The sequence below is a fragment of the Eulemur rufifrons genome, chromosome 1 (assembly GCF_041146395.1).
Source record: "Eulemur rufifrons isolate Redbay chromosome 1, OSU_ERuf_1, whole genome shotgun sequence".
In the NCBI taxonomy this organism is placed as follows: Eukaryota; Metazoa; Chordata; class Mammalia; order Primates; family Lemuridae; genus Eulemur; species Eulemur rufifrons.
The window spans coordinates 1,015,539-1,042,646 of record NC_090983.1 but is presented as its reverse complement, the minus strand read 5'-3'; the positions used below and the strand labels follow the sequence as shown (position 1 = coordinate 1,042,646).

The 27,108-nt window shown below is 62.0% G+C and overlaps 1 protein-coding gene across 1 annotated transcript in view; it reads left to right on the top strand.

The window, feature by feature from the left end:
• Window positions 1-2,117: 2,117 nt before the first annotated feature.
• The window catches only part of CROCC2 (ciliary rootlet coiled-coil, rootletin family member 2), a 53,287-nt gene continuing 28,296 nt past the window's right edge, over window positions 2,118-27,108 (top strand). Inside the window, 17 exon segments of the mRNA XM_069465352.1 lie at window positions 2,118-2,269; window positions 2,826-3,022; window positions 3,598-3,600; window positions 3,958-4,106; window positions 6,192-6,298; window positions 8,209-8,365; window positions 9,115-9,239; window positions 9,640-10,180; window positions 12,124-12,203; window positions 12,693-12,881; window positions 13,750-13,846; window positions 14,112-14,306; window positions 14,490-14,677; window positions 16,519-16,663; window positions 17,035-17,181; window positions 17,464-17,652; window positions 25,462-25,655. Of these exon segments, the coding sequence (XP_069321453.1) occupies window positions 2,118-2,269; window positions 2,826-3,022; window positions 3,598-3,600; window positions 3,958-4,106; window positions 6,192-6,298; window positions 8,209-8,365; window positions 9,115-9,239; window positions 9,640-10,180; window positions 12,124-12,203; window positions 12,693-12,881; window positions 13,750-13,846; window positions 14,112-14,306; window positions 14,490-14,677; window positions 16,519-16,663; window positions 17,035-17,181; window positions 17,464-17,652; window positions 25,462-25,655 (2,855 nt within the window).

Sequence of the window (27,108 nt, the reverse complement as noted above, 5' to 3'; positions counted from 1 at the left end):
CTCCACAGCGCCGGAACTCGCCCCGGCAATGGCTCTGGGATCCGGGAGGGCTTGGATTACCAACCTACCGCCATTTTGCAGAAGGGGACATGAGGTTGGGAGGATGACACACCGAGGGTCACAGCCTATTGGTGGCCTAGCAGGGGCCCCAGCCCAGTTCTTAGAGGGGAGTCTTGCTCTGATCCTGGGGAGGGGAGATACAGGAAGCCCACCTTCCTCTAAGGTGGGGGCTGGCCCCTCCGCACAGCTGCATGGGGGAGGGGCAGCAGGGCCTGACGCCAGCAGTGGCTCCAGGAGGGGCTGTGACCTCCCTGGGGTGTTCAGCAAAGCTGAGCTGAGCAGGGTGCTGGGGCAGGAGGCAGGGACAAGGACAGGCTGCACTGCGAGTCTGGGGTCTTTGGGGAAAGTGACGTCCAGCCCTGGTGTCCCTCGGACCTGCTGAGGCTCCCCAGGAGGCCCAGTCACTGCCGGGCGCGCCGTCCCCAGACCTGCAGAGCCACAGGTGGCCGCAAGGAGTCCAGGCGGGCCAGGGACATAGGACCGAGAGCTGGTGGCCTCACCAGACTCCAGCAGGGTGGGAAAGAGGCGGTGTCGGTGGGGCCCCGCCCCCCCCGCTCGCCCCCTGTTCTCTGGGGCTGATTGGCCGGGACGGTGGGACGGGGCTGCCCTCACACCCCAGCGTCCCTTCCCCGGGGGTGTGGGTGGGAGGAGGGAGGAAGGGCTGGGAGAGGAGGGAGGAGGCAGGAAGGGGTGGGGAGGAGGGAGGAGCTGTAGGGGGAGGAGGCAGGAGCTGTAGGGGGAGGAGGCAGGAGGGGGTGAGGGAGAGGAGGGAGGGAGGAGGACGCAGGAGGGGGCGGGGAGGAGGCAGGAGCCGTAAGGGGAGGAGGGAGGAGCTGTAGGGGGAGGAGGCAGGAGGGGGCGGGGAGGAGGCAGGAGGGGGCGGGGCGGCCCGCCCAGGACGCGCCCCCGCCCCGCCCCCGCGCGGCTGCCCGGCCGTCGCCCGCGCTCGGCCGCAGCTGGAACCCATTAGGCCCCAGCGCCTCTCGGGACGTCTCGGCTAATAAGTGACCCTCTGTAAATGTTAGGAATGAGTCAAGTTTACGCGGCCGCTGCCTTCCCGTTAGCGGGTGGCGCCGCGGATGCCCGGGGGAGCGGGGAGGGGCGGGAGCTGCCGAGCAGGCGGCGCGGAGGCCTTCCCGGCCTGGGAGGGGCTTCTTGCCGCCCCGCAGGGCCTCAGTTTCCCCAGTGCAAAATAAGGGGCTCGGGCAGAATGGATGGCTGAGCGCCTGTAGCCCGTGTCTCCTTGAGGAAGATAGGAGGGTGGGGGCGTCTGGCACCTGGGTCCTTGCTGGGCCCAGAGCGGGAGCGGGCGCACCCCCTTCTCCCCGGGGCTTCTGCTCCCACACGGCCGCGTGGAAAGGCCCCACCCCCAGGCCGGTCTCCTTCCCCGACAGGCACTTGCCGGGCAGCTGCCCTCCGTGAACCGCGGGAGTGGCTGGCACTGCCTCTGGGTCCGAAGGGGCCTCTCCAGTGTCATGCAGGGCCCGGTCTGGGGTGGCTCTCAGCTGTCCGTCACCAGCCCGGGAGGGGTCCCTGTGTTTGGGTGGCTCCATACGGAGGACAGGCCCGTGCCCAGGGGAGCACTGGGACAGGGAGTGGGGTGCACAGCATGCAGGGGGCCTGCTGGGCCGGGGAGGAGGATGGGGTGAGAGTGACAGGGGCAGGACGTGCCCAGGAAGCCACCCACCCTCCAGGCTGGGCCTGAGGGTCAGAGCCACGGGGACACCGAGGGGAGCTCAGGGAGGGCTGGGAGAGGACGGGCGCTAGGAGGCCACCGAGTGGTCGCCCACCAGGACCTGCCGGAGGCAGACCTGGGGCTGTACAGGTCGGGAATCCCGCTGCGGTTCCCGGACGGGGTGGGGGGGTGTCCTCCAACAACGGTCTGGGGCTCTGGGGAGGAGTCTGGTTTGCCTCCCCCGAGAGCCACTGGGAGGGGACACCCTCTCCTGGGACGCCCCAGCAGGCATCGGTCACCCTCGGCTGTTGGACCAGATGCCCTCCAGGCAGCTGTGGACCTGCCCGTTCCCAGGCTCTTGCCTGGGCTTCACTGGTTTGGGATGGACCAGGCTGCAGGGCCGTGTTCCCGCTGTGAGCACTGTATTCCCGGCAAGAGGTCCCTGCCCAGGGGATCAGTCTCTTTCCCGCGCTGGGCTGGGCCCTCCCCGGCAAAATGCCACTTGCAGCCCGAGACCCCCAAGACCAGTCTCAGGTACGCAGGACCCCGGAATTTCCTGCCCACTTTCGGGCCCATTCGGGTCTCGTCCCCACTGCCTCACAGTCCCTCTGTGACGGACAGCCCTCGCTGCCCTGTCCCACGGCAGCCCTCCACGGGAGCCTAAGCGAGACGCCCCAGACTTTTCCCAGAGCCCGGCAGGGGTGGGAGGAGAGGGCCCCCCTGACCGTGCGTGCAGCCCTGGGCCTGCCCTGCCCTCTGGGGGGCCCATAGGTGCCCCGATGGATGGGGCCTTCGTACAGGGCGGTGGGGGGCTGCACTGGCAGAGGATGGTCCCTCTGCCCCTCCCCCACAGTGGGCTCTGTGACCCCTGGGTGGGGCTCAGGCCCCTCCCTTGACCCCGCTGTGCAAAGGGGCTGTGAGGCGTCCAGCGCCAGGGGACCGACCATCCCGCTTTACAGGTGGGGACTAAGGCACTCACCGTGGCGACCTGCCCAGCCTCACTTCTTCCTCTCTAGGGCACGTTGCTGCCTTGGGGTGGCCCTGTGGTAGCCCCCCTAACTCCAGTGGGTGCGTGGGGGGTCCCTGGCAGCTGTCCAGGGGCCGCCAGCCCCAGTGTTTCTGGGGGTGTTTTGCAGAGGCTGGAGGTCGCCGTCCTGGGCCCCGCGGCCAGCAGAGAAGACCGGGCACTGACCGTGCGCGGGGAAGGCCGGCAGGCCTCGCCCTCCCCCGTGCCCGCCCGCATCCGCGAGATTGTGGCCAGCAGCCTGGCCGAGGAGCCACCCCAAGGTGAAGGGGTGGGGTCGGCTGGGGCCCCCAGGGAGCCACCCCCGCCTAGGGACTGTCCTGTGGCCGGGCCGGCCCCTCCTGCCTGCCTCTCTGCATGTGGAGGGAGCAGAACCGCCCCCTCCCCAAGGTCCTCTGGGGTGTTGCCTGGACAACGAGGCCACTTGCCCAGGGCCCCAGGGGCCAAGTGAGCCCGGGCTGCCTTTGCGTCTGTGACGCATTTGGGACCCTGAGTCTCACTTCCCTGGAGTGAAAATCCTAAAGCTGGACACGCAGGGGGCACAGACAGGACCCTGGCTGACCTTTGTCCCTCACCGGGCCCCACAGGCCCCCAAGAGCTGCCTCTAACTGTCACACTTTTCGGCTGAGGACCTAACTCCGGGGACGCAGTCCCTCACTGAGGCCACAGACTGCCTGGCCCAGCCTGTGCTCACGACCCCTGCCCGGGCCCGGCCCCTCCCTGCTGCGAGGCTCAGCCGGACCCCCCCCAGGACCCAGCCATCCCATGGGCGTGTGCTGAGGAGAGAGCGGCCCCCCGGGGCCACTGTGTCACCCTGGACCTTGTTGCCCTGAAGGAGCAGGTGTCACTGCCTCCCAGGACAGGGTGGGCACCCAGTGTCCAGTCGCCCCACACGCTGCTGTGATTGGCTTGGGTCTGGGCCCGCGCAGGGTCTGTGCTTGGGTGAGACACGCTGACACAGGCAGGAGGCCGTGGGATGCCCGTCAGCATGACAGGAGGTAGAGCCCAGGCGTGACATCTAACTCCCCACACCAGGGTCCCCAGGGCAGAGCTGGGGCCCTCCCAGGAGATAGATGGGCCAGGCCCACAGTAGGAGCCTGGTGGCCAGCCACGGCCCCCCACGGGGACGGCGTGCAGGCCTGGGGTGTGGGGGGCCCTAGTCTGGCCGCCCAGGCTGACCCGGGTGCGCTGCCTGCAGGGGTGCGGGAGCCGCCAGCCTCCGTGGCCCGGGCACAGGAGGAGCAGGAGCTCCTGCAGCAGGAGCTGACCCGGCTGGGGGACCTGCTGGCCCAGACCGGCGCCGAGCGGGACGAGCTGGCCAGCAGGTACCACGTGGTCAGTGGACGGGTGAGTGTGTGCCGCTGGCATGTGGCAGGCCGCAGGGGCAGTCTGGCCCTGGGTGAGGGGTCACCACCTGTTGGGACTGACGGCCGTACCCGTGGGGGCCACGAGCAAGTCCCAGGAGCAGGAAGGACCGTGTGTCAGCCGCGCACTTCCAAGCCCTGGGCACAGATGGGGAAGGGGAGGCCGCAGGTGGGGGGCAGAACAGGACAGGTAGCAGGCCTTTCCCTGCCGCCAGCATGTCCCCTGCGTCTCTGTCCCCAGCTGCCGGGAGCCCTTGGGGTGGCCAGGTCAGTGCTGACCCCCGGGTCGCTGGTGCCCAGCCCGGCATCAGCGTGGAGCCAGCACCTGCCAGAGGGGTCAGCCCCCCAGACAGAGGGGTGGCTCCGCTCCTGTCCCCAGGCCTCCCCCGACAGCCTCGGGGGACAGGCTGGGCAGCGGGGGGGGGGGGTCTGTGCCTCTGCCCATTGTGGCCGCAGTGCCTTCCGAGGTGACCTGTGAGCGGCAGTGAGAGATACATTTAGTATAAAGTGTGGGGCTGGGGAGAGCCTCCCTTTGTTTAGATGGGGAAACCGAGGCAGAAAGGTGAAGAAACTTGCTAGACCAGAGCCTCTTTCCAGGGCAAGGAGCAGGTGTGGTGTGTGGGGGCTCAAGCCTTCAGCCTCTCCTGGCGCAGCCCCCACCCACGCCGTCTTCGGAGCCCCCATGCTCTCTGTGGCAGGGCAGAAGACCCCACTTTCCAGAGAGGAAACTGGGGCGCAGAGCAGGCCGGTGCTCACTCGGGCCACACCTCAGCCAGAACAGTGACCGGGGGGCTTTGCCCTCAGAGGGGTCCCAGAGGCTTCCAGGACAGGGGCGCCCTCGCCCTCCCGGGCCCAGCCCCGTTCCCCCACCCCGTTCTGCCATGGCCTCAGCCCCACACGGGAAGCACCGTTTTCATGGTCACCCTCACTCCCGGGAGCCCCCAGGGCAGGCCCCCCTGCCTCCTGCCAGCTGCCCTTCCCTGGAGCCCTGTGTGGCTGGGGCAGGCCTGGGGGCGGGATCTTCCTAGCAGGGGGTGGGAGTTGTTGGGAACAGGCCGGTGGGAACAGAAGCCGCAGAAATCCTGCCGCACTTAGTGAGCTGCGTGAGTCAGAGCTGAACCCGGACACCCGGCCCCCGGGCGTCAGCGCTCGCGAGGTGCGGGTGCCGGTGCGGGTGCCCGGAGGGACTGGCCTTGCCCCAGACAGGCGGGGAGGAGCCCTGGAGGCCAGCGTGTCTGAGCCTGGGCTTCTCGGTGCTGGCAGCACTCCCAGCCCCCACCCACCCAGCTCCCTCGGCCCTCTGGCCCCTCCCTTCTCCTCCTGCTGGTGGCAGCGGAGCCTGGTACTGCCACACGTCCCTGCGCCCAGCCGGGCACACGCCTCCCTGGGCCCTGAGTGCAGGTCTCGGCCCCAGGGATGGCGGCGTGGCCCTGGGCAGTGTTCCTCGGCTCGGCGGTGGGTGCTGAGCCTGGAGCCCACTTGCCGGACACCCCAGGGGTGCTGCCCTGGTTGGTGGCCTGGGGCTGTTGGGAGCACGTCATGGTGGGCACAGTCCCGGTGCCGGCTGGACGGGTGCTGGGAGCAGAGGTGTGAGCATGGGCAGGAGGCCCGTACTGGGGGGCCCCACGCCCACTCACTCTCTGGGGGGCCCAAGAGTGCTCCCCTGCCCTGTAGCTGGGCAACTTGGCAGCTAGGCCCTGGGGCCTCAGTTTACCCATCTGTGAGTGAAGTGTGGGCTTGCTCCAGTGCCCCCCGAGCCCTGCCTCCCACTGGCCAGCCACACTCAGGCTGCCCCCAAGGCGCGATGGAATCGGGACCCACCTGAGCCCAATGAGCCCCCTGCCCCCACCCTCTGCCGGCCACCGGCACCGGGCACAGGGGCAGCCTGGGTGGCGGCCGACTGGCCCATGGGTGGAGGGGCCCGAGCTTCAGTGGACCCAACCCTGCCTCTGCTGTGGAGCCCGGGGAGCCCCCTCTTCCGCCCTGAGTGGGGCCTTGTGCAAAGATGCCCCCGCCCTGCCCGGCGGGTCCAGGAGTGGCCAGACCAGGCGGCTGACGCTCCCCCCAGCTGCAGGCCCGGCTGGAGACCACCGAGGCCCGGCTGCGGAGGTCGGAGCTGGAGCACAGCACGGACCTGCAGGAGGCCCTGGGCCGTCTGGAGGCCGCCGAGCAGAGGTGAGGCCAGGTGGGGGCAGTCAGGACTGCGGGAGGCACAGCCCTGGCCGAGAGGCAGCAACACCACTGTGCCCGGGGGCTGCTGGCAGCTCCCCCACGGGGCTCCGGGTCCAACCTGCCTGTGGGAGGTTCAGGGCCAGTGGGTAGGGAAGGGGCCTGCGGAGGGAGGGGCTGGGAGTGGGGAGATGGGTCCCACGCTGCTCTCCGACTTGCTGTGGGGGGACCCGGGTTCCCCATCTCTCAGGGCCAGGGCCCAGAGGACAAACCAGGAAACGGTCGGCCCCCAAGGGCTCGGGGGAGGTGCCCACAGCCCGGCTGGTGTTGCTGCCCCACGCCCGCCCCGTCCTGCAAGGCGGGAGGCAGCTGGGGCAGGGGCTGCTCCTGACCGGGGAGGGGGCTCGTGCCCGCGTCCCCAGAGGCAGCATCTCCACACTCGGGGGGCCGCATGGAGCATGAACCAAGGAGGGAGAGAAAGGTGGGGAGGGAGACAGAGACCCCACAGCCCGTGCGTGTGTGCTAACGTGAGGACCCCAGCATCAGGCTGGCCCCCAGCCCCCCTCCATTCGGTGATCACCCCTGCACCCCCCACCGCACATCCTCACACCCTAGAGACGGTGATGACGTCAGGCCTAGCCCCACCCTCCGCCCACGGAAGAGGAGGTCTGTGGCATTGAGTGGCCTCACCGGCGCTGACGCCGCCCTGGGTACCCCCCGCCCTGTGCTCCCACATTGCTGCCGCAGGACCCTGAAGCCGGCTGCGGCAGGTGTCCAGACCATGCCTGCAGGTGGGGTCAGCCCAGGCCGGCCGTGCCCACCTGGCCCAGCCAATTTCGGCTGCCCTCGCTCCCGACCGGCTTCCCACAGGCCCCACCCCCTCGTCCTCCTGGCCCAGGCTTGTGACTTCACAGCCTGGGATGCCTTTGTTCACCTGGCAGTTATGTGCCACAGCACGGCCTCCAACACTGGCCCTGCACCCCCAACCAACCCAGCCCCCCAACACTAACCTGGCCCCCAACACTGGCCCTGCACCCCCAACCAGCCCAGCCCCCCAACACCAACCCAGCCCCCAGCAGTGACCCAGCCCTCCAACACCAACCATGCCACCAACACTAACCCAGCCCCCAGGAGTAACCCAGCACCCTAGAAGTGACCCTCCCCTCAGCCCCCGGCCCTGACAGGGAGAAGGGGGTGGGGGGCTCTCTGCAGGGCGGCTGGGGGGTGCCGACCCACCCAGCCCAGGCTCCCGGGGCCGGGAGGGTGAGCCATTGTGGAATAATCTCATAGTTGTTCGCCCTTGGGGGGCCTGGAAAAGAAAGAAAAGTGCTGAGAAACATTTTGAAAACCTGTTTTGATAGGGAAAAATAACCCAAGTGGAGGCTGATGCCCGAGGACCAGAGAGTAGTGGAGAAGGACCCACTGTGGCCCCGCAGCTCGGCCGGGAGGGGGGAGGGGAGGCTTGCAGAGGCTGGTCCAGCCACCTGGGTGCATTTGGGGTCCCTGCCTGCAGCGTGTAGACCTGCTCTTGGTGGGGACGGGCCCGGGTTCAGGTCCAACTCCCCTCCCACACCGCCCACCCTGAGACGGCTCCTCCCCCCGGGCCTCTGCACCTCGTCCTGGGCGTTGGGGACCAGCCAGGGCTGTGGGGGCAGAGCCAGGAGAGCCGGGCGGGGTGGGGGTCGGAGGCACTGGGCTGGCACTTGATGCCGGCCCTGGTCTGGGGGCCGCTGAGAGGCCACCGCGGGGGCCAGTGCTGGCTGCTTGCGGGCGGAGGCGGGCTGTGCCCCCGAGCGGGGTCGGCTGTGCCCAGGTCCTGGGGGCTGCATTTGAGCCCCCTGATTTGGAGACTGGGACTCCCAGCACCTGTCTAAGGAGAAGCCACCGCCACGCCAACGTGGGTTCCGTCTGTCCAGGAGCACCGGCCTGTCCCAGGTGAACGCCCTCCTGCGGGAACAGCTGGAGCACATGAGGACGGCCAACGAGGCGCTGGCCCAGGAGCTGGCCTGGACGACGGGCGCCGCGCTCCGCCTGCGCCGCGAGCTGGGCCCCAGGCGCGGGGCGGAGAGAGAGGTGCGCCCCCCCACCCCCCACCCCGGGGCAGCCGCCTGCTGGGGTACCAGGGGCCGGGTAGCCGGGACCAGGAGAGGGTGCACCGGCTTCAGCCGCGGTCCCTCGTCGGGGCAAGACCAAGGCCCCTGCCGCACCGTGTGCCGCACCCGCTTGGCCACAGAAGTGCGTGGAGTGAGGGACTCCCTGGTCCCCTCCGCACTTGACAGACGGAGGGCAGGACCCTGCCAATGAGGCACATGGCGGGATCCTGGCTCTGGGTTGAGAGGCAGGTGGCCTTCGTAGGCCTGACTCCGGGTGGACTGTGAGAGGAGGCCCCGCAAAGGAGCCTGGGGCCGCCGGGCGCACACCGGGCCAGGGCCCCGCCCCTGCAGCCCTGCGAACCCACAGCTGCTGAAAGCTCGAGCCACGTAGGGTGTCTGGGCACAGCCGCCATAGGACAGAGGCATCTGGGTGTTCATGCCCTGCTCCCGGTCACAGGATGGGGGTCCCCCAAAGGGTGTGGTCTTGAGCAGCCTGGCTGTCTGCTGCTGGGGCGGTCCCAGAAGGGGCCGCAGGTATTCCCGACAGCCTCCATCGCGGGTTTACACGCCGTTGGCCAGGTTGCTCCCCCAAACCCGCCTGGAAAACATGCCACCTCCAGGTGGAGGCAGAAGTCAGAGGAGGTGGCCGTGTGCCTGGGCCTTAGACTGCCCCCCACACGATGTCCCCTGGGCGAGCTGCTCCGAGCGGCCTCACTGTACGTCCCACAGGGTGGCCCTGGCAAGGCAACATGGACGCTTGACCCCACTGCCCTGGGCCCTGCGCAGCCGCAGACCCCCCCAGTTGCCACCTGTCACACAAGCCAGCTGAGGCACAAGGAGGGGGATGCCCTGCCGTGACGGAGCATCTCTGAGAGCCGAGTCTGTCACCACGGGTGATCTCTGAGGCAGCCTCCCGGCACAAGATGCGGGACAGGTCGCACCCGCCGTGGCCTGGTCTCCATCCGCGGACCGCTGGGCTGGTCCCGGTAGCAGCTTCCGCCGTGCGCAAACCAGCACCTTGGCAGGAGCGAGCCCCGAGGTCACCCCGGTGTTCGCTGGTCAGGGTCTTTGTCTTCTCCTTGTCCTTGAAAAGCATTCTCACTGGCGACAGTGGTTTCCTGTCAGCACTTTAAAGATGCAAACCTTTCTCTGTCTTCCGGCTTCGCGGTGGCTGAGGAGAAGTCGGCTTCCAGGCCCCGGTTCCGGCCGCCGCCTGGTGGAGGTAATTTGTCCTCTGGTCTGGCCGCGCTGAAGGCCTCTGCCCGCCTGTGGTGTCCGGCGGCTCCACGAGAGTGTCCGTGGGGGGCTGTGCTTTGTCCTGCTTCGGCCGTCAGACTGCGTCTTCCCTGTTCCCCCGGGGCGGCCCGTGCCCCCCGGCCCCCCGTGCCCCCCGGCCCCCCGGCCCCCCGGCCCCCCGTGCCCCCCGTGCCCCCCGGCCCCCCGTGCCCCCCGTGCCCCCCGTGCCCCCCGTGCCCCCCGGCCCCCCGTGCCCCCCGTGCCCCCCGTGCCCCCCGTGCCCCCCGGCCCCCCGTGCCCCCCGGCCCCCCCGTGCCCCCCGGCCCCCCGTGCCCCCCGTGCCCCCCGTGCCCCCCGGCCCCCCGGCCCCCCGTGCCCCCCGGCCCCCCGGCCCCAGCTGCACGTGCCAGCCGTTCTCATGCGTCTCCAGCCTTGGCAACACCCACGGTTCGTTCTTCCTGTTGTCCTCGACTACATTCCAGATACTTCCTCCAAATCTACCTTCCTGTTCATCACTGTTCTCTTTTTGCGTCTCATCTCTGTTACAGCTGCCTACTGGGTTTGCATTCCAGATGTTGCATTTTTCGTCTTTCAGAGTTCAGTTTGATTCTTCCTCAGATATCTTCTTCTTAACTCACATTTTCAAGGCTCTCCTCTAATTGTTGGCGCGTTTTAAACACGGGGATTTTGCATCTGTATCGGACGTTCCAACATCTGAAGTTTTCCCAGGCCTGACTCTGCCGTTTCGGCTGGCTCCTTCCCGATCGTGGTACTTTGCTTCCTTGTGTTTTTGGTGATTTCTTATTTTTCAACTGAAAGCTGCTTATTTTCCTTGGAACTTGGTGAAAAGTTCTTCAAAACCTAGGGTGAATGTAGTATTTTCTAGACAGGATTTTTATTTGCTTCTGATGGGAGCCTGGGGTCTCTGACAGTCTTTGGGGCCACATCGAAGCAAATGTTCAGCTTGAGTTTTTTTTTGACACCACCCAGGTTGTGTGAATTCAGGTTGCAAACTGTGCTAAGTCCAACTTGTTCCAAATCCACAGGGAAGATTGTTTTCCTCTGCGGAGCATTCTAGATGGGCAGTTTTCCTTGCCACCTCCTGCAGGGGCGTGCACGTGTGTGTGCGTGTGTGCACGCGTGTGTAGGGGGTACACCAGCCCACCCACCTCTGGCGTACCGTACTGGGAGGGAAGTTCCCGGGGCAGCAGCCCTGCGTGCAGGTGGCTTCACGCCGTGGGGGCCCTAGACTCGGCCCTTGTCCTGAGCCTCCTGGGTCAAGGAAACTGGTGCTCAGGCTGCTGAGTGTGGTGAGAAGCCGCCTCCCTTCCTCTGGGTGCTCCGACTCCACCGGTTCCCGCCCGGTGGTCCTGACCACTGTGGCCAGCCCAGCGGCACATGCGGAAGTTGCAGTGGTCCCGGGTCTGCTCCGTGTCGTGGGGAGGTGTCTCGCCCTGCTCGGCAGGCGGTCACGGTCGGAGGGTGGGACGTGGCGCGGTTAAAGCCAGTGTGACCTCTGAGTGCCAGGCTCCAGGTGCCCTGCAGGTGTACAGCAAGGCGTCACTGGGCTCACGGGGTGACCTCGGAGGTGGGGTTGGGTGCGAGGGTCAGGGAAGGCTTCACGAGGAAGAGGCGGCTGTGTGGGCTGCCCAGGCGGAAGTGAGTGCCCGCCATGTGAAGCCAACACGGGCGTGTGGGTGGGGCTGTGACAGGCAGGGAGAGGCGCGGGAACACGGGAGAGCGCTGGGCGTCGTTGGCCCCTCTGGGGTCCCTGAGGTCAGCGTGCAGGAGACTGCAGGGTGGGGACCAGGAAGGTGGTGTGGGGACTCCGAGAGCCTGCTGGGCCTCAGCCTAGTTCTCTGCAAGGCTGGAACCACTGAGCACCCACGGCCCCAGCCCCTTCCTGCCCCCCAACCCCTCGGCACAGAGACCTCCCATTCATTGCAGCCTCATCCGCCCGGCCCTGGCTCAGCAGGCGGCTTCCCCGTCCGCCTCCCTCTGCCTCTGTCTCCCCGGCACCTTGACGGGGCCAGGCCTGCGCCTGGACGTCAGGTCCCCGTAGACTAGGAACTGCTCTGTGTGCCCGTCCTCCTCCTGCCCAGCTGGAGGGTGGAACCGAGTGCTGCAGAGGTGCCCCCGCCACAGGGCACCGGGTCCTGCCTCCGGGGAGCTCTGGTCCTGGGCAGCTCTCGGCCCCAGAGCCCCCGCCCAGCCCCCACCAGCAGGCAGGTGCTCTTCAGGGGTGGGGCACCCAGCACCACTCACGGGGGCTGCCCTGGTGGGAACCACGGTGCGGCCCCTTCCTTGGGAGGGGACACAGCACTGTGCCCCGGGGTGGGGGAGCCTGGGGCTCACTTGCCTGTGGGGCGTGGGGGCTTGGGGACCTGGTGGGTGAGGCTCCGCCCACTCCAGCCCCCTGCAGCCAGCCCAGCGAGGCATCTGGAAGAGAGTGGCTGTGGGTGAGGGCCCCACCCAACGTGGGCACGGGCCTCTTGCTTTCAGACCCGGGACTTCCTCCTCCTGTGGAGACAGGCCACGGCGCTCCGGACGCACCTGGCCGAGCTGCGTACAGCCACCGAGAGGTGAGTGCCGGCCACCCCACCGGGGGCCGCGCCCCATCCGTAGAGAGGAGCAGGCACTGGGGTTTGGGCCTCCGTGAGGCCTCGCGGGTATCCCTCACGGGCCCTGTGGCGGCCGGCTGGTGGGGGAGGGAGAGCAGGTGTGGGCAGCAGGGGACGCCAGGGAGTGGGGGGGGGCAGAGCAGTGTTGGGGCGCTGTGGGGGCACCTGCCTGGACGGAGTCCTTGCTCGGCACCCCACACGGGCCTGTCCTGGGGTTGCCCCGAAAGCCCTGGGGGTACAGCAGCCCCCTTGCCCACGAGGAGGATGAGGCTCGAAGGCCGATGTCTCTGCCAAGGCTGCTGAGGCCCGTCCTGCCCGGCCTGGCCGCACCCCCCGCTCCCCCCCTTCACGGCCAGTCGTGCCTCAGCTGGGGGCTCCCCCCGGTCGGCCAGGCTGGAGCCCACAGGTGTGTCCCGAGGCTCAGCCGTGGGCACCGCGCTTGTCCCCCAGGGGCCTCGCTGACATGCGGGCGGACGCGGCCAGGACAGCCCAGCGCCTGCACACTGCCTGCCTGAACCTCGACTGCAGCCTGCGGCTGTCGGCCGGCAGCGCCCTGCGGCGGCAGCTGCGGGACAAGGTTGCGGAGATGCTGCAGCTGCAGGGCCGCTGGGACGCGGAGAAGGTGGCGCTCCAGGCCAGGTGGGCACCCGGGCACACGGGGAGGCCCAGAGGGGCAGGGACACCCTGTGCCCCCCAGCCTGCCCAGCAGCTGTGCTCCAAGCTGCAGCCTCGTCACTCGTCACTCGTCACTCGCATGCGGTGCGGGTCCCTGATGTGCACCTGACATTCTGGCCCCAGGGCATGTCAACTGTGGCGTGCACTGTTCAAAATACTTTCCCAGTGGCCTCGGGACATCCCCCAGGCGGGAGGCCTGGGTCCCACCCCGTGCCCTGGAGGCAGGAGTGAGGACGTCCCTGATGTTGAGGATTTCAAGGAACCTTGTGGTTGGTTCCCGGAAGTGGATAAAAGCAGGAACCTGGCCGGGCGCGGTGGCTCACATCTGTAATCCTAGCACTTGGGAGGCCGAGGTGGGAGGATTGCTCCAGGTCAGGAGTTCGAGACCAGCCTGAGCAAGAGCGAGACCCCGTCTCTACTAAAAATAGAAAGAAATTAGCTGGAGAGCTAAAAATATATAGAAAACAATAGCCGAGTATGGTGGTACATGCCTGTAGTCCCAGCTACTCGGGAGGCTGAGGCAGGAGGATCGCTTAAGCCCAGGACTTTGAGGTTGCTGTGAGCGAGGCTGATGCCACGGCACTCTAGCCTGACTCTGTCTCCAAAAAAAAAAAAAAGCCATTGCTATAGAAGCCACTGAAGCTTCTATAGCAGGAGAGGCATGTGATCTGACCAGGGACTGAGGCCCACCCAGAGGGTAGCCCCAGCACCAGCAAAGAGGTCAATGCCAGTGGGAGTCTGGACAGAGCCAGGCCCTCTTCAGGGCCCCCACCCCGAGCTCTGGGCTCTGCTCTCTGCCCCCCCAACCCCATGCCCCGCCGACCTCTCCCAGACTCTCCGAGCAAACGCAGCTGGTGGAGAAGCTCACGGAGCAAAACAGGCAGCAGCAGAGAACCGTCGCTTCCCTGGAGACGGACGTGCAGAGACTGGTGCGTGGGGCTGCGCAGCGGGCGGCTGTGCCGGTGTCTCTGCCTCGCTGACGAGTCCTCCCTGCCGCAGGAATCCCAGCGCAGTGGAGGCCAGGTGGCCGAGGACGGCTTGAGGGACGAAGTCCGGTCCCTGCAGCGCGTGTTGGCGAGCGTCACCAAGGTGTGGGCCTGTCTGCCGTCCTTCCCGCGGGAAAAGCAGTGATCGGCCTCCCAAGTGGTGGCCCTGCACTCTCTCCCCATAACCCTTCCTCTCTGTGCCCGGAAGGAGGCCCAGGCAGACGCTGGGTGCTTGGAGCTGGCCTGGAGCCACAGCACTGCCGGGGAGGAGCTGCAGAGCCCCCCACGCACCGCGTCGCCCCAGCAGGAGGGGTCCCCACCACGGGCCCGCCCCCCAGCCGCCCTGGACCCTGCGCTGCAGGCCGTGCGGGCAGCCCTGCAGAGGCGGCGGCAGCGGGAACAGGTGGGCAGCCCAGCCCCGGGGCACCGGAGGCAGAGTTGTGACACCCCCCAGGCCCTGCCCCTGAGCCCCGGGAGGAAGCTACAGCCTTACGGGGTCCTTTCTGGGGGGTTGGAAGCCCTGCTGGCCTCTGTGGACAAAGGCCTGCCGGGCTAGAGGGGCTCACACCGCTGCCCCGCCGGGCAGGAGCTGCACCTGCAGCTGGAGGCTTCGCAGGCCGCGGCCGCCAGGCTCCGCGAGCAGCTGTCCGAGTGCCGGTGGGAGCTGCGGGCCTCGCAGAGGGACCTGCGGGAGCGGGCACGGGAGGAGGCGCACAGCGAGGCCCTCAGGCTGGAGGCACCACATGGCCAGGCGCCTGCCAAGCTCCTGGGAAGGTGAGGGGGCGGGGCCGGCAGCAGGAGGTGGGGGCCAGCCTGGGCGCCCTCCCTCCACGCCACCCTCCAGCAGGGCAGAGAAAGCGCCGGCGTCTCCCAGACAAAATCTGCCCTGTCCAGGTCAGCCCTCGCCCGCTCGGCCCCCGAATGCACTGAGGGTCCCCCTCGTCTGGGCACCCCTGGGCTGCACCATCCCGGACTGCCCGTCCCACAAGGGAGACCGAGTGCGCCCCGCTGCCCTTCACCTGCACGGCGGCCCCACGTGGCCCTCGGGCTCTGCTCTGTCTCCTGCCTCGGCCTGGGGTGCCAGGACCCCCCTGCCAATCCCTCTGGGCGAAATCCTCCCTTCCCGCTCCTGGGGGTCTCACCCATCCTTCAAAAATGGACCATAAAACCCCACTTCCCTGTGCCCCACTGGGTGGCCTGTGTGCCCCCCTGGTCCAGCGGATCTGGTGGCTCTGGATGCTTCTGTGCAAGTCTTCCTGCCCTGGGTTGGTGGTGACGGCCTGTGACACGAGCCCCCGGGCCTTTGAGTCCTGAGAGAGGCTCAACCGGGCTTCCCACATCTGCCCTGCTCTGAGCAGGGGCCTGGGGACAGGCTGGGCGTGAGCTGGATGAGTGGCAGGTCAGGAAGCCTTCCTGCAGGAGGCGGAAAGAGAGGGAAGAGGTGGCCCACCCTGCAGGGAGCAGAGACAACCCCACGGCAGCCATGGAGGCCGAGGCCGCTCCTGCTCCGTGTGGCCGGTGTACTGGGCGCTGGGAGCCCAATCCCACCCTTGAGGGGTGCAGGGGGGTGGGCACAGAGATGCAGGTGGATCTGCCAGCCTTGTGTTGGGGGGATCCAGGCAAAGTGCAGGGGGCCTGGCGGGGGGCAGGGCCCGGCGGGGGGGAGGGCAGGAAGGGCCCAGGCATGTGCAGGGTGAGACGGGGGTCCCGGCGTGAGCTGGCAGGGCACGAGTCGCAGCGGGAAGGCGTCAGGAGGCTGCTGGGGAGAGGGGAGCAGGCGAGTGGGCCGTGGCTTGGGGTGCAGGGCCAGGCCCAGGGGACCTGGGAGGGGGCAGGTGGGAGGGGAGCACTGGGACTCGGGCTCTGCTGCGGGTGACGAGCGAGGGCCCCAAGGGTGGGCAGACGCCGAGCGCAGCTTTGCACAGGGTGTGTGACCCCAGGGTCAGGCTGGAGCTGGGGAGGGATGTGGGGAGGGGACTGTCCCCTCCTTCCGGCAGAGGCTGGCCTCGGGGGGAGACCCTGTGTGCCTCGGGGCTCCCTCTGTGCCCTGAACGCGACCGGAGCCCTGTGCTCCTTCCCGACCTCCTCCGGCTCCCAGGGAGAAGCAGCTCTGGAGACACGGTGGGGCTGAGCCGGGGGCGCAGCAGAAGGAGGAGCTGCTGCGGGGGGCAGAGCCGCTGGGTGCCAGAGGACAGGTGGGCCGGCAGCTCCCGGAGACCCGGCTCTGCCACCAGTGGGCCTCACGTCCCCCCAGGCCTCAGCGTCCTCATCCACTGAATGGCCCGTTTCCAGCCTCATCGCTGGGACGGGGGCTGTGAGGGGGGTTGCCGAGAGCTCTCCAGGCTGGACTGTCACCCCCAGACCCAGACTCCTGCTCCCTGCCCAGTGCCCTGCCTCGTGCCACCCGGCCACCCTGTGGGCCCTGCGGAGTGGTCGCGCCAGCATGTGTGCGCGGGTACACACGCCTCAGCCACGCGTGGACTGAGAGCACCACCCGCGCCCACCCCCCAGCCCTGTGGGCGGCCCTAGGCGTGGAGGGCGCTGCCCTGCCGGGGTCTCGTGGGGCGGCCGAGCTCGCCCTGCGGCAGCCTCACTCCTCTGCTCCTGGGCCTCAGGCGAGAGGGCCCGCAGCAGCTGGAGGAGAAGGTCTCGGAGCTCAGGAGGGAGCTGGCGTCGGCCCAGGAGGCGCTGAGCGCGGCCCAACTGCAGAGGGACGTCGCAGAGAGCGAGCGGGAGGGCCTGCGTGGCGCCCTGGCCCGGGTACGCCTGGCTCCTCTCTCCCCGTGCGCCCGGCCCACCCTGGCCTCACTGGCCTCCCACTGCCCTCTCTCCTGCCCACCTGGGCCCTCAGCCATGACCGGAGTTCCCAACGTCACCGGCAGCCTCTCCTGTCCCCAACCACTGGGCTCGGCCTCACTCTGACCGCTTGCTGCTCTTAACCCTGCGGGCCGCTCCCTGGGCCCGCCCCCCCTCTGGCAGGAGCCCCAACACCCAGAGGCCACCCCACTGCGGGACTCTCCCACCCTGTCCCACCTGGAGCCCTGGGTCCCCACAGGTGGGGCTGTCCCTTCCCTGGCACCAGCAGCTCTGCCGGAAGCCTGCAGGTCCCTCCCTGGTGTACCCCACCCCAGGCCGAGTCCAGCAACGCTGACCTAGAGCTGCTCGTGAGGAGGCTGAGGTCAGAGGGCGTGGAGCAAAGGGACTCCCTGGCCCAGATGGCCGCCCTGCTGGAAGGGCTGGCTCACGACAAAGGCACCCTGAACCACCTGGTCCTCCAGGTGAGGTGAGGGCCAGGTGGGTGGGCCCTGCCTTGGGCCTCAGTTTCCCCCAGCATAGCTGTGAGAGACTCTGTCTCAGCACCGGGTCTCCCAGTCCCAGGCCCCTCCTCCCATCCATCCTCCCAGATCTTTCCGTTCCTGGACTGACCCCGCCCCCCAGCAAGGAGCGGGTTTGGGGGGAGGGTGGAGGAGGGCAGGTCTGGGCGGGAGTGGTCAGCCCACGCGGGCTGAGGGTGCGTGGGCGGGATGCTGAGCCCTCCCGCTGCGCCGCCCCCACGGCAGCTGGAGCAGGAGCGTGACCAGCTGCGGGAGCAGCGGAAGGAGCTGGAGCGGGAGTGGGCCGGCGCCCGGGAGCAGCTGGCGCACGTGCAGGCCGAGCGCGCGCACCTGGAGCAGCAGCAGGAGCAGCTGGAGGGGCGGGCGGCCCTGCTCGGGCGTGAGAAGGCCCAGCTCCAGGAGCAGGTGGGCCAGGTGAGAGCGTCGGTCCACACCACAGGGCTGCGGCCGGGTCGCAGGTCCCGCCACTGCTGGGAGTCCTGCGGGCTGGGCACACCGGCACGGCGCTGTGTGACTGCCCGGCGACGCCTGCACACGGGACCGGGCTGCCCCGGTGGGGCGGGGGGCGGGGCACGCGGAGAAACAGGATCGCATCAGGCCTGTCCACACCGCGGCCAGGGACTGCCTCTGGCGGGGCAGGGGACCCCAGGCCTCAGGTCCCTCGACGTCCTTCCGCATGCCCAGCCCTCGTCCTGTCCTCCGCTGTCTCCCCGTCCTCAGCCGCAGAGCGGGGCTCTGCAGCCTGGCTCGCTGCTCGTCCACGCGGCCACCCCCGCCCCGCTGATCACGCGGCCACCCCCGCCCCGCTGATCACGCGGCCACCCCCGCCCGCTGATCACGCGGCCATCCCGCCCCGCTAAGCACGCGGCCACCCCCGCCCCGCTAAGCACGCGGCCACCGCCGCCCCCGCTGATCACGCGGCCACCGCCGCCCCCGCTGATCACGCGGCCACCGCCGCCCCCGCTGATCACGCGGCCACCGCCGCCCCCGCTGATCACGCGGCCACCGCCGCCCCGCTGATCACGCGGCCACCCCGCCCCCGCTAATCACGCGGCCACCCCCGCCCCCGCTAATCACGCGGCCATCCCCGCCCCGCTAACTTCGCTTGAGGAGGGTCGACGCAGTGGAGATTGGAAGGGGTTGGGTGTTTCCAGGCCGGTCTGTCCACGTGGGGCCCGCGGAGCCCTCACCGCCCAGGCCCAGGTCACGGCCGGGACGCACGGCCGCTCTCCGCTCAGACTCTGCCCTGTGGCTTTAGGGACTTTAACCTTTTTTACTCATCCACCTTGTTAGGCTCTTTTATTCCCTGGTGTGAAGAAACCTCCTTTGCTAACTCGCCCACCTGTGGTTGGACATTCGGGCTGTTTCCGGTCTAGGACTGTGACGGACAGGGCTGGTGCGACCCTTCCTGTGTGAGTCATGCACATACATGTTCACCTTTCCTGAGTCAATGCACAGGAGCGAACCTGTGGGCTCACGTGTGGGTCCGTGTGCACTGACCTTATAGACACTGCATGCCAGTTTGCCAAAGTGGCTGAATCACTTTTCTCTGCTGCCAGCAGCATAGGAGAGAGCTCCGGGTGCTCCTTGGCCTTGTCAACATTTGGTGTCGTCTGTTCTTATTTTTTACCTGTTCTGTGTGTGTAAGGTTGTATGTTGCTGAGGTTTTAATTGCATTTCCACAGCACCTCATGTTGCTGAGCACATATTCACATGCTTATTGGATATTCACACGCCTCATGCCGATGTTCCAGTCTTTTGTCAATTTTTAAACTGGCTTTTGTATTTTGATTATGGCTATTTAGGGGTTCTTTATGTATCATGCTTAGATAGCTGTTCTGTGAATATTTTCCCCAAACGTGTGGCTTGCCTATATGTTTTCTTAAAGGACAGAAAATTTTAACTTTGTCAAAGTCCAACTTACCAATTTCTTTTTTAATTTCGTGATTAGTATTTTCTAGGCCCTGTCTGAAAAATGTTTTCCTGGCCCAGGAGCGAGAAGATATGGTCCTGTGTTTTCATCTGGCTTCCACCTTTCGGTCCGTTCCAAGTTAATTTTCATGTTCTGTTGGTGGCTCTCCAAGGGGGCTTTCCAGACTAGCAGCCTAAGTATCACCGCTTGGGACTCGTTAAGAGTGCAAATTCTTGAGCATTCAAGACCTACTGGATCAGAAACTCTTGGGACAGGGCCCAGAAATCTGTATTTGCAGTAGCCCTCCAGGCAATTCCGATGCACATTAAAGCGTGAGAACCACAGGTATATGGTACAAAGTGGGAACTAAGGTCTGTTATTTTTCGTACAAATATCCAGTTGCTCCGGCACCATTTTTGAAAAGGCTCTCCAGTCACTCTTGAATGCCGCGGCAACTTGTTGAAAATAAATTGATCATATGTGCGGGACTTGCTGATCTGTGCAAATCAATCTATTTATTCATTCTTTCACCAAAACCACTGTCGTGATTAGTACAGCTTTTTAGTAAGTCTTGAAATTGAACAGTGTGAGTACTTCCACCTGTTCTTCTTTCTCAAGACTGTTTTGGCTGTTCTGAGTCCTTTTTATACCCATATATGTTTTAGAATCAGCTCATCAATTTCTCCCCCCTCCCCCCAAAAAAGCCTGCCAGGACCTTGAATAGGATTGTGTTCAGTTTGTAGGTGAGTCTGAGGAGACTGAGCGTCTTAACTGTACTGAGTCTCCCGTCTGTGAGTGTGGCTTATATTTTCACATCTGTGTGTAATTTCTCACAGCCATGTCTTGTGGTTTTCAGTGTAGAGATCTTGCACAACTTTGATTAGGTTAATTCCTAGATTTGATGTTGTAAATTATACTGCTGTCTTAGTTTTATTTCCCCCTTGTTCATTACTAGTACATAGAAATACAGTTTCCTACATTGACTTTGAATCACGTGACCTTGACAAATTTCCGTATAAACGCCAGGGTTTTGCATGTCATCGGCGAGTAACAGCAGTTCTGCTGACTTATTTCAATAGCTTTTTATTTCTCCTTCTTCTTCCCTTACTGCACAGAGACCCGAGACCAACGTTGAATGGAAGTGGTGAGGGAGGCTGTCCTCCCTCCGGCCCCAGCCGTGGGGAAGAATTCAGCCTTTCGCCGGGAAATGCGGTGTCTCTGTAGGCCTTTCACAGATGCTCTGTCAGATCCAGGAAGTTCCCTTTCGTTCCTGGTATCTGAGATTTTAAGATCACGAAGGGCTATTGAATCCCATGTCTGGGTCTTTTAAGATGATCATATTGTTCTCCTTATTTTGTTAAAGTGGCAAATTATACTGGGTAGTTTTTTGGCTGTTAATCCCAGCTTGGGATACCTGACATAACCCCTACTTAGTCCTAAGTTACATACTTTTAGATTCAATTTATGATATTTTGCTAAGAAGTTTTGCATCTATATTTATGAGGCATATTGGTCTATAATTTTCTTTCCTTTTAACGTCTTTGTCAGATTTGGAATCAGGATATACTGGCCTTATAAATTGAGGTGGGAAGTGTTCCCTTTTCTTCTATTTCTTTACAGTGTTTGTGTAAAATCAGTGTTATTTTTCCCTTAAATGTTTGATGGAATTCACTGATGAAGTCATTTGAATCAGGCGAGTTGTGAGGAAATAAATTTTGTTCTTCACAAGTTGTCTAGAGTAGGTATTTTGTTTTAGCAGCACAAATGGACCGAGACATCCCTTCTCCTCCTTTTTTCTCTTGTTGCTATTTTATTTCTGCACATGTTTTATAAACCCTACGATATGTTATTGATACTTTTGCTTTACAAGTGATCATTTTGCGGGAAAGGGTCTGATCATGAATTCAATTTATTTAACAAATATTTAATCTGTTCAGATTTCCTGTTTGTGCCTGTGTCTGCTTCCTCTGCACCCTAATAATTTTGCATGTTGTGTTTTTATTATAACTCAGTTCAAACTATTTTCTCATTTTTCATGTGATTTCTCCTTTGCTTGTGGATTATGGAGACATATATTGCCTGACTTCCAAATATGGGGATTTTCTAAACTTCTAATTGTTATCAGTTTATGATATAATTCCCTTATGGTCAGAGGACACACTCCCTATTATCTGAATGGGTTTAACTCTGTTGATGCAAGTTTTATGGCCCAACCTGTCGTCTATCTTGTCGAACGTCCCTGTTCATGTGAAGAGAATGTGCATTGTGCTATTGTTGGGTGTCGTGTTCTGGAAATATCAGCTAACTCAAGTCTCTTGATAGTGTTTAAATCTTCTATGTCCTTACTGTTTTTTGCTTACTTGTTTGTTTGGTTAGTGGCTCCTGTCTACTTGTTATATCAATTACTGAGAGACAGGCATCAAAATCTCTATGATTGTGGAATTGTTCTATCAGCTTTTGCTTCATGTATTTTAAATTTCTGTTAAGGTACAGACACATTTGGTATTTTATGTCTTCATGATGAATGGACTTGTTATCATTACAAAATGTCCCCTCATATACCCCTCTTTTCTCTAGTAGTACTCTTTTTTTTTTGATATCTACTTTTTGACATTCTACACCAACTTTCTTATGCTTAGTGTTTCTATGATATATCATTTCCGTACATTTATTTGTGTTTCTTGAAAAAAAAAAGCTGTATTGTTGGGTCTTGCTTTTATATTTACTTTGACAATCTCTACCTTTTAATTAGAGTGTTTAGACCACTTACATTTAATGTAATTGCTGACATACTTCATTTAAGTCTACCGTGTTGGTGTCTATTTTCTATTTGTCTCATCTTTCTCTAAAATTTTTACATTCTTCCTTTTTGGCCTTCTTTTGGTTGAGTTGCATATTTATTTAGTATTCCATTTTATGTTCTCTATTGATTTTTTTAGCTATACTTCTTTTTGTTACTTTTTAATGATTACCCTAAAATTATGATATGCACAGTCTATGTCCAAACAATATATGACTTCACGAATAATGTAAGACTCTTATAACAATATTTATCCCTGGCTGTGGCTTGAATGAGTCCTCTCCAAAATATGGGTGTTGAAACTCAGTGGCCAGTTTGACAGTTTTAAGAAGTGGGGCCTTCAGGAGATGATCAGGCCACGAGGACTCCTCTCTCCCGTGACCGGGGCTGAGGCCTTCACAGAGGAGGCTTCATGCAGCGTCTTCCTCTCACTTGCCCTCCTACCTTCTCCCACGTGGGCACACGGCCTTCCTCCCCTCCGGAGGGTGCAGCATCAAGGCGCCTTCTTGGAAGCAGAGGGCAGCACCTCACCAGGCAACCAAACTTGCTAGTGCCTTGGTCTTAGACTTCCCAGCCTCTCGAACCATGAGAAAATAAGTTTCTGTTCTTTATAAATTACCCAGTCTCAGGCATTTTGTTGGAGCAGCACAAATGAACTAAGACATCCCTCCCATCCTTTTTGCTCTTCTTACTACATATTAATATTTTATTTCTATATATGTTGTTATAAACCCTACAATATGTTACTAATACCTCTGGTTTGTGAGTGGTCATTGTAATCTCTCTCTCTCTCTCTCTCTCTCTTTCTCTGACACACACACACACACATTTCAGTTATCTGGTGAAATTCCCCACCTTCTTGGGTATGTTCCAGAACACATTTATTGCAGTATTTTTCATGTCTTTGATAATTTCAACATCTGGATCCCCTAATGTGTCTATTTATATTGTCTTTGATCTCTTTGTTTTCAGTTATTTGATCTTGTCTCCTGGAGTGCTTAATAATTTTTGATTGAATGACAGACTTTGTGTTTTTGTAAATATAATTTATAGAGACAATTTGAGATTCTGAATGTTATAAATGTCTTTCAGAGGGAATTTGCTTCTGACTTTGGGAAATCAGAGTAGGAACAGATCACGTTTGTCCAGTCTGAGATTTGGCTGGTTTATAACTGCGTTTCAGTCTTTTGTACAGAGCAGTCCGTTTCTGGTTTACCCCTGGGTATAATATAACTCTCCCGTGTTTCCAACGGGAAGTCTTGGCTGTGTGCCAGGGCCCCTACTCTTGGGTTAGCCCTAAACTCCAGGTTTCGTTTTCTCAATTCTTTAAGACTGCCAAAAATTCTACCCGATATCTCAGACCCTCAGCTGCCAATTTGCGTTCAGATTCCTAGTCCCTTGACCCTATACTGCTCGTGAATTACAAGAATATACGTAAAAAAAGCACCATTAAAAAGCCCAAGATAGAATCTCGGGCCCACCTCAGGGCGTTTCCTTCCTCCCTAATAGCTTCGTATCTCGTGCCCTGGCTGCTTTGATAGCTCTGGACTCCAAGTTGTGTCTCCTCAGTCTCATAATCCTGCTGAGGCCTTAGGCCAGGTTCCCAGCCTTTTCGCCAAAGCTTTATCCGTGGTTCCTGGGCTCTAGGCCCTGTGCCACTTAGGACTTGGCTAATACTTTAAGGGGGAAATCTGCTGTAGAATTTCAGGCTCGCTTTAATACATTCCTCTCTGTAATCCAGCCCCCCGGGACCTGACTGCCTTGGTATCTCTCTAATGCCGTCAAGCAGATTATTGGGCAGTATTATGTTGTACAGCTTTCCTATTACTCTGGGTAGGAGGGTTGGACTTCAACGATCGACTTCACCATTATCAGAAGCCGAAAGTCCTGGTCTTTACTTTCAAAGAATATTTTCACGGGGTGTAGAATGCTCGGATAGCAATTACTTTCTTTCAGCAATTTATCAAGTCGGTCCATTACCTTCTGGCTTTCATTGTTGCTGTTCACAAGTCAAACGTCAGTCTTATTGCTGCTCATTTAAAGGTAATATGCGTTTTTTCCTCTGAGTTTTAAAGACACATTTCTTTAGCTTTGGTATCCAGAAACTTTATGGTATCTAAATGACATTTTTTTTTTTAATTTATCCTCCCGGGGCATTATGGTTCCTGTTAAATCTATAGCTTTAGGTATTTTATTAGGTTTGGGAAATTCTTGGCATGATCTGTTCGAATATTCTCCCCGCTCTCCTTCTGAGGCCCTGCCACACACACGGTGGGCCTTCCTACCTCGCCGAGGTGTCTGTGACGTCTTCTGTGTTTTCCAACCTTGTGTCCTTCAAGATTCAGCGTGGACACGTCCTTTCCGTCGTCTTCCAGGTCAGCAGTCCTCTGTCTACTCTGCCATTGACCCCATCCAGGAATTGATTGCTTTTGGTTATTGTATCTTTAAATCATGTTATTTCTATCTAGTGTCCAGCTCTTGCCGTCCCTCTTGCTGACGTGCTGCTCGGCTGTTTCCGTCTGTGTCTGGTAGCTCCGCGCTCTGCACGGCGGGTGGGGGCTCTGCGCCATTCTCCACACGTGCGCTTCTCGTCCCGCGGTTTCACCCCTGGGTAGGCCCGGTCGTGTTGTTTAAATGCCAGGTATCATATAGAAAAATCATAGAAATAATCTGAGGAGCTTTGTGATGCAGAACTTCTTCCAGAGAGGATTTTCTTTTGCTTCTGGGCAGCAGTGAAGGTCGGGCCGTCCCTGTAACCCAGTCAGTGACTGGGACGGTTTGCACCGAGCCTCAGTGTTCACGAGGCATTTTCTATTTCTGATTCATCACTACTACTAGGGCCACGCCCTTCTCTGAATAAAACTCGAAACTTGGGGTGTTTCTCTGAGCCGCCCTGCCCCGGCGGCTCTGGACCCCAGCGTGTGTGCTCCTGAGGGCCGTGGAGCTGCCAGGCGCTCTCCTTGGCGACTCGGTTCTCCGCCCAGACTGTGAGAGCAGCGCACGCTTTGAGGAGAGGAGAGACACAGTGGTGGGCTCCTGCCCCCGCGTCCCCTCCTCTCCAAGGTCTTGGCTCCTTCAGTCCCAGCTGCCTTTGCGGCTCTCTGAGGCCTCTGACTCCTGTGACATTGGTCTAGATGTTCATGACGTTCTTGACGGAAGTGTCGGCCTGCAATGATGTGGTCACCTGTTACCTTCTCTTGCCGTTTCCCTGTAACATTTCCTGCCCCCTGGACACTTGAGGTCCAACAAGTGTTGCCGTTTGCATGGGCAGCTGGCTCCTCTCCGGGAGCGCCCAGCCCAACACCATCCCCTTCGTGGGTCCCGGAGCGGACGCCCCCTCTTTTGTAAAGACACACACGCACTTCCGAGGTGCAGCACGCCTCGTGTCCACCCAGTGCCACTCTGCACGAAGCATCTTCTGCCGATGTCCTTCCTTCCCTTCCGGAGGCCCCCCCCCCGCCCCCTCCTGCTCACGCTTCCTCTGCGGGACTCTCCCCCCCTTCTCCCTCAGCTCACGTGGGAGAAACGGACCCTGGAGGAGCGGCTGGCACAGAGCCTGCGGGACCGGGAGAGCCAGCTGGACGCCCTGCAGCGCGCCCGGCAGGAGAAGGATGCTCTGTCTGCGGAGCGGGCCCAGCTGCTGGCCACGCAGGGGGCCGGGGACCGGCAGGGCCAGCTCGCAGCCCAGGAGGCAGCTGACCTCAGGTACCCGAAGCCCTGCCAGTGAGGGTGCGTCCCATGTGGCCTCACCCTCGGGGAGCCCTCGATGGGGTGATACTCTGACAGTGATGTGGGGCAGGGCGCGTGTGTCACTGCATGTGAGACGGGCTGTGAGTGAGGGGCAAACGGTGTATTTGGGGTGGGGGCGGCATCTAGAAGAGGCTAATCCAGTAAGAGCCCTGGGGCCGCCATCCTACAGAGGTAGCAAGTAGCCAGTGGGAGGCAGATGTGGAAGGTCTTGCTTGAGGATCTGAGGAGTTCAAGGTGCACCACCTTCAGGCAAGGCTGGATCCAGGCGCTCCCACAGTGCCCTCAGGATCCTGCCTCTCCCTCCCTCTGCTGCTTGACTATGGGGAGATTTCATTCCCAGGCCCGCTTGCCCTGAGAGGTGGTCATGTGGCCACTCAGGCTGCCTCCTCTGGCAGACACAGTGCATCCTTCTCCCCACAAGGCCCGAGAGCTGCTGCCCTCAGCCACCCTGAGCTGTTTGACATCCCTGTGCTGACCCTGGGAGCCAGGAGTCACGGGGCTCTGGTCGCCGGGCCTGGGTTGCGTGCCCATCCCTGGAGCCAGGGCAGGGTCTGAGGCCAAGAGTGGGGGCAGAGTGATCCCAGGGCCGTTAGGGGCAACTTCTGGAGGCTGGAATGGTGCTCACAGACAGGAACAGTGGGTGCCCGTGGGCTGTTGCCTGGTGAGCTGAACTGGTCCTGTGGCTTCTGCGGAAATCCAAAAGTTGGTGGCTTTTCTGCACCTCAGCGGCCCTTCTCAGGAAGATCAAAGTATTTTTTGCAGAAAAGATTTCCTCCTGGAATTCCAGAATCTGGGGCACGAGAAACCTCAGCGTCCCAGATGCTTGAGCTTCCTCACGGACACAGCTCTCCTGCAAACACACGCTGCGCAGAAGTGGGCCGGAAACCGGAGGGAGGCTGCTCCGGCTTGGACCCTGCCATGCGCCCTCCTGGGTCCCAGGCGCTCAGAGGACCAGGGGGTGGAGGACCTTCCTCCCTGCAGCGTCTGCTGTGCAGAACACAGCCTGGTCAGAGCCCCCAGCAGCCCGGATCCTGTCCCCGCAGCTCCTGGACTCGACCCTGCCCACTGAGCCCTGCGGTCCCCAGAGTCACAGCCCGCTGACCAGCGTGTCAAGACAGCCAGCCCAGCTTCTGGCAACAGGGCGGCTCCAGGACTTGTCCTGGGCCACCTGCCTGGCACTCTGTGTGTCTACCTGGCTGGCTTCGTGGGGCCAGAGCGTGTGGACGCCACAGGTGTGATGAGCTCTCGGGTAACACTGGTGACGATCGTGTGCGTGAAGTCCTGCTGCAGTTGCTTCTGAGGGGACCTCCCACGGGTCTGCTATACAAAGGGGACCCAGCTCTTGAGGCCCTAGGGCCCCCCACTGCCAGGCCCTGGCAAGGCTGCCACACGGGGGACCTGCTCTCAG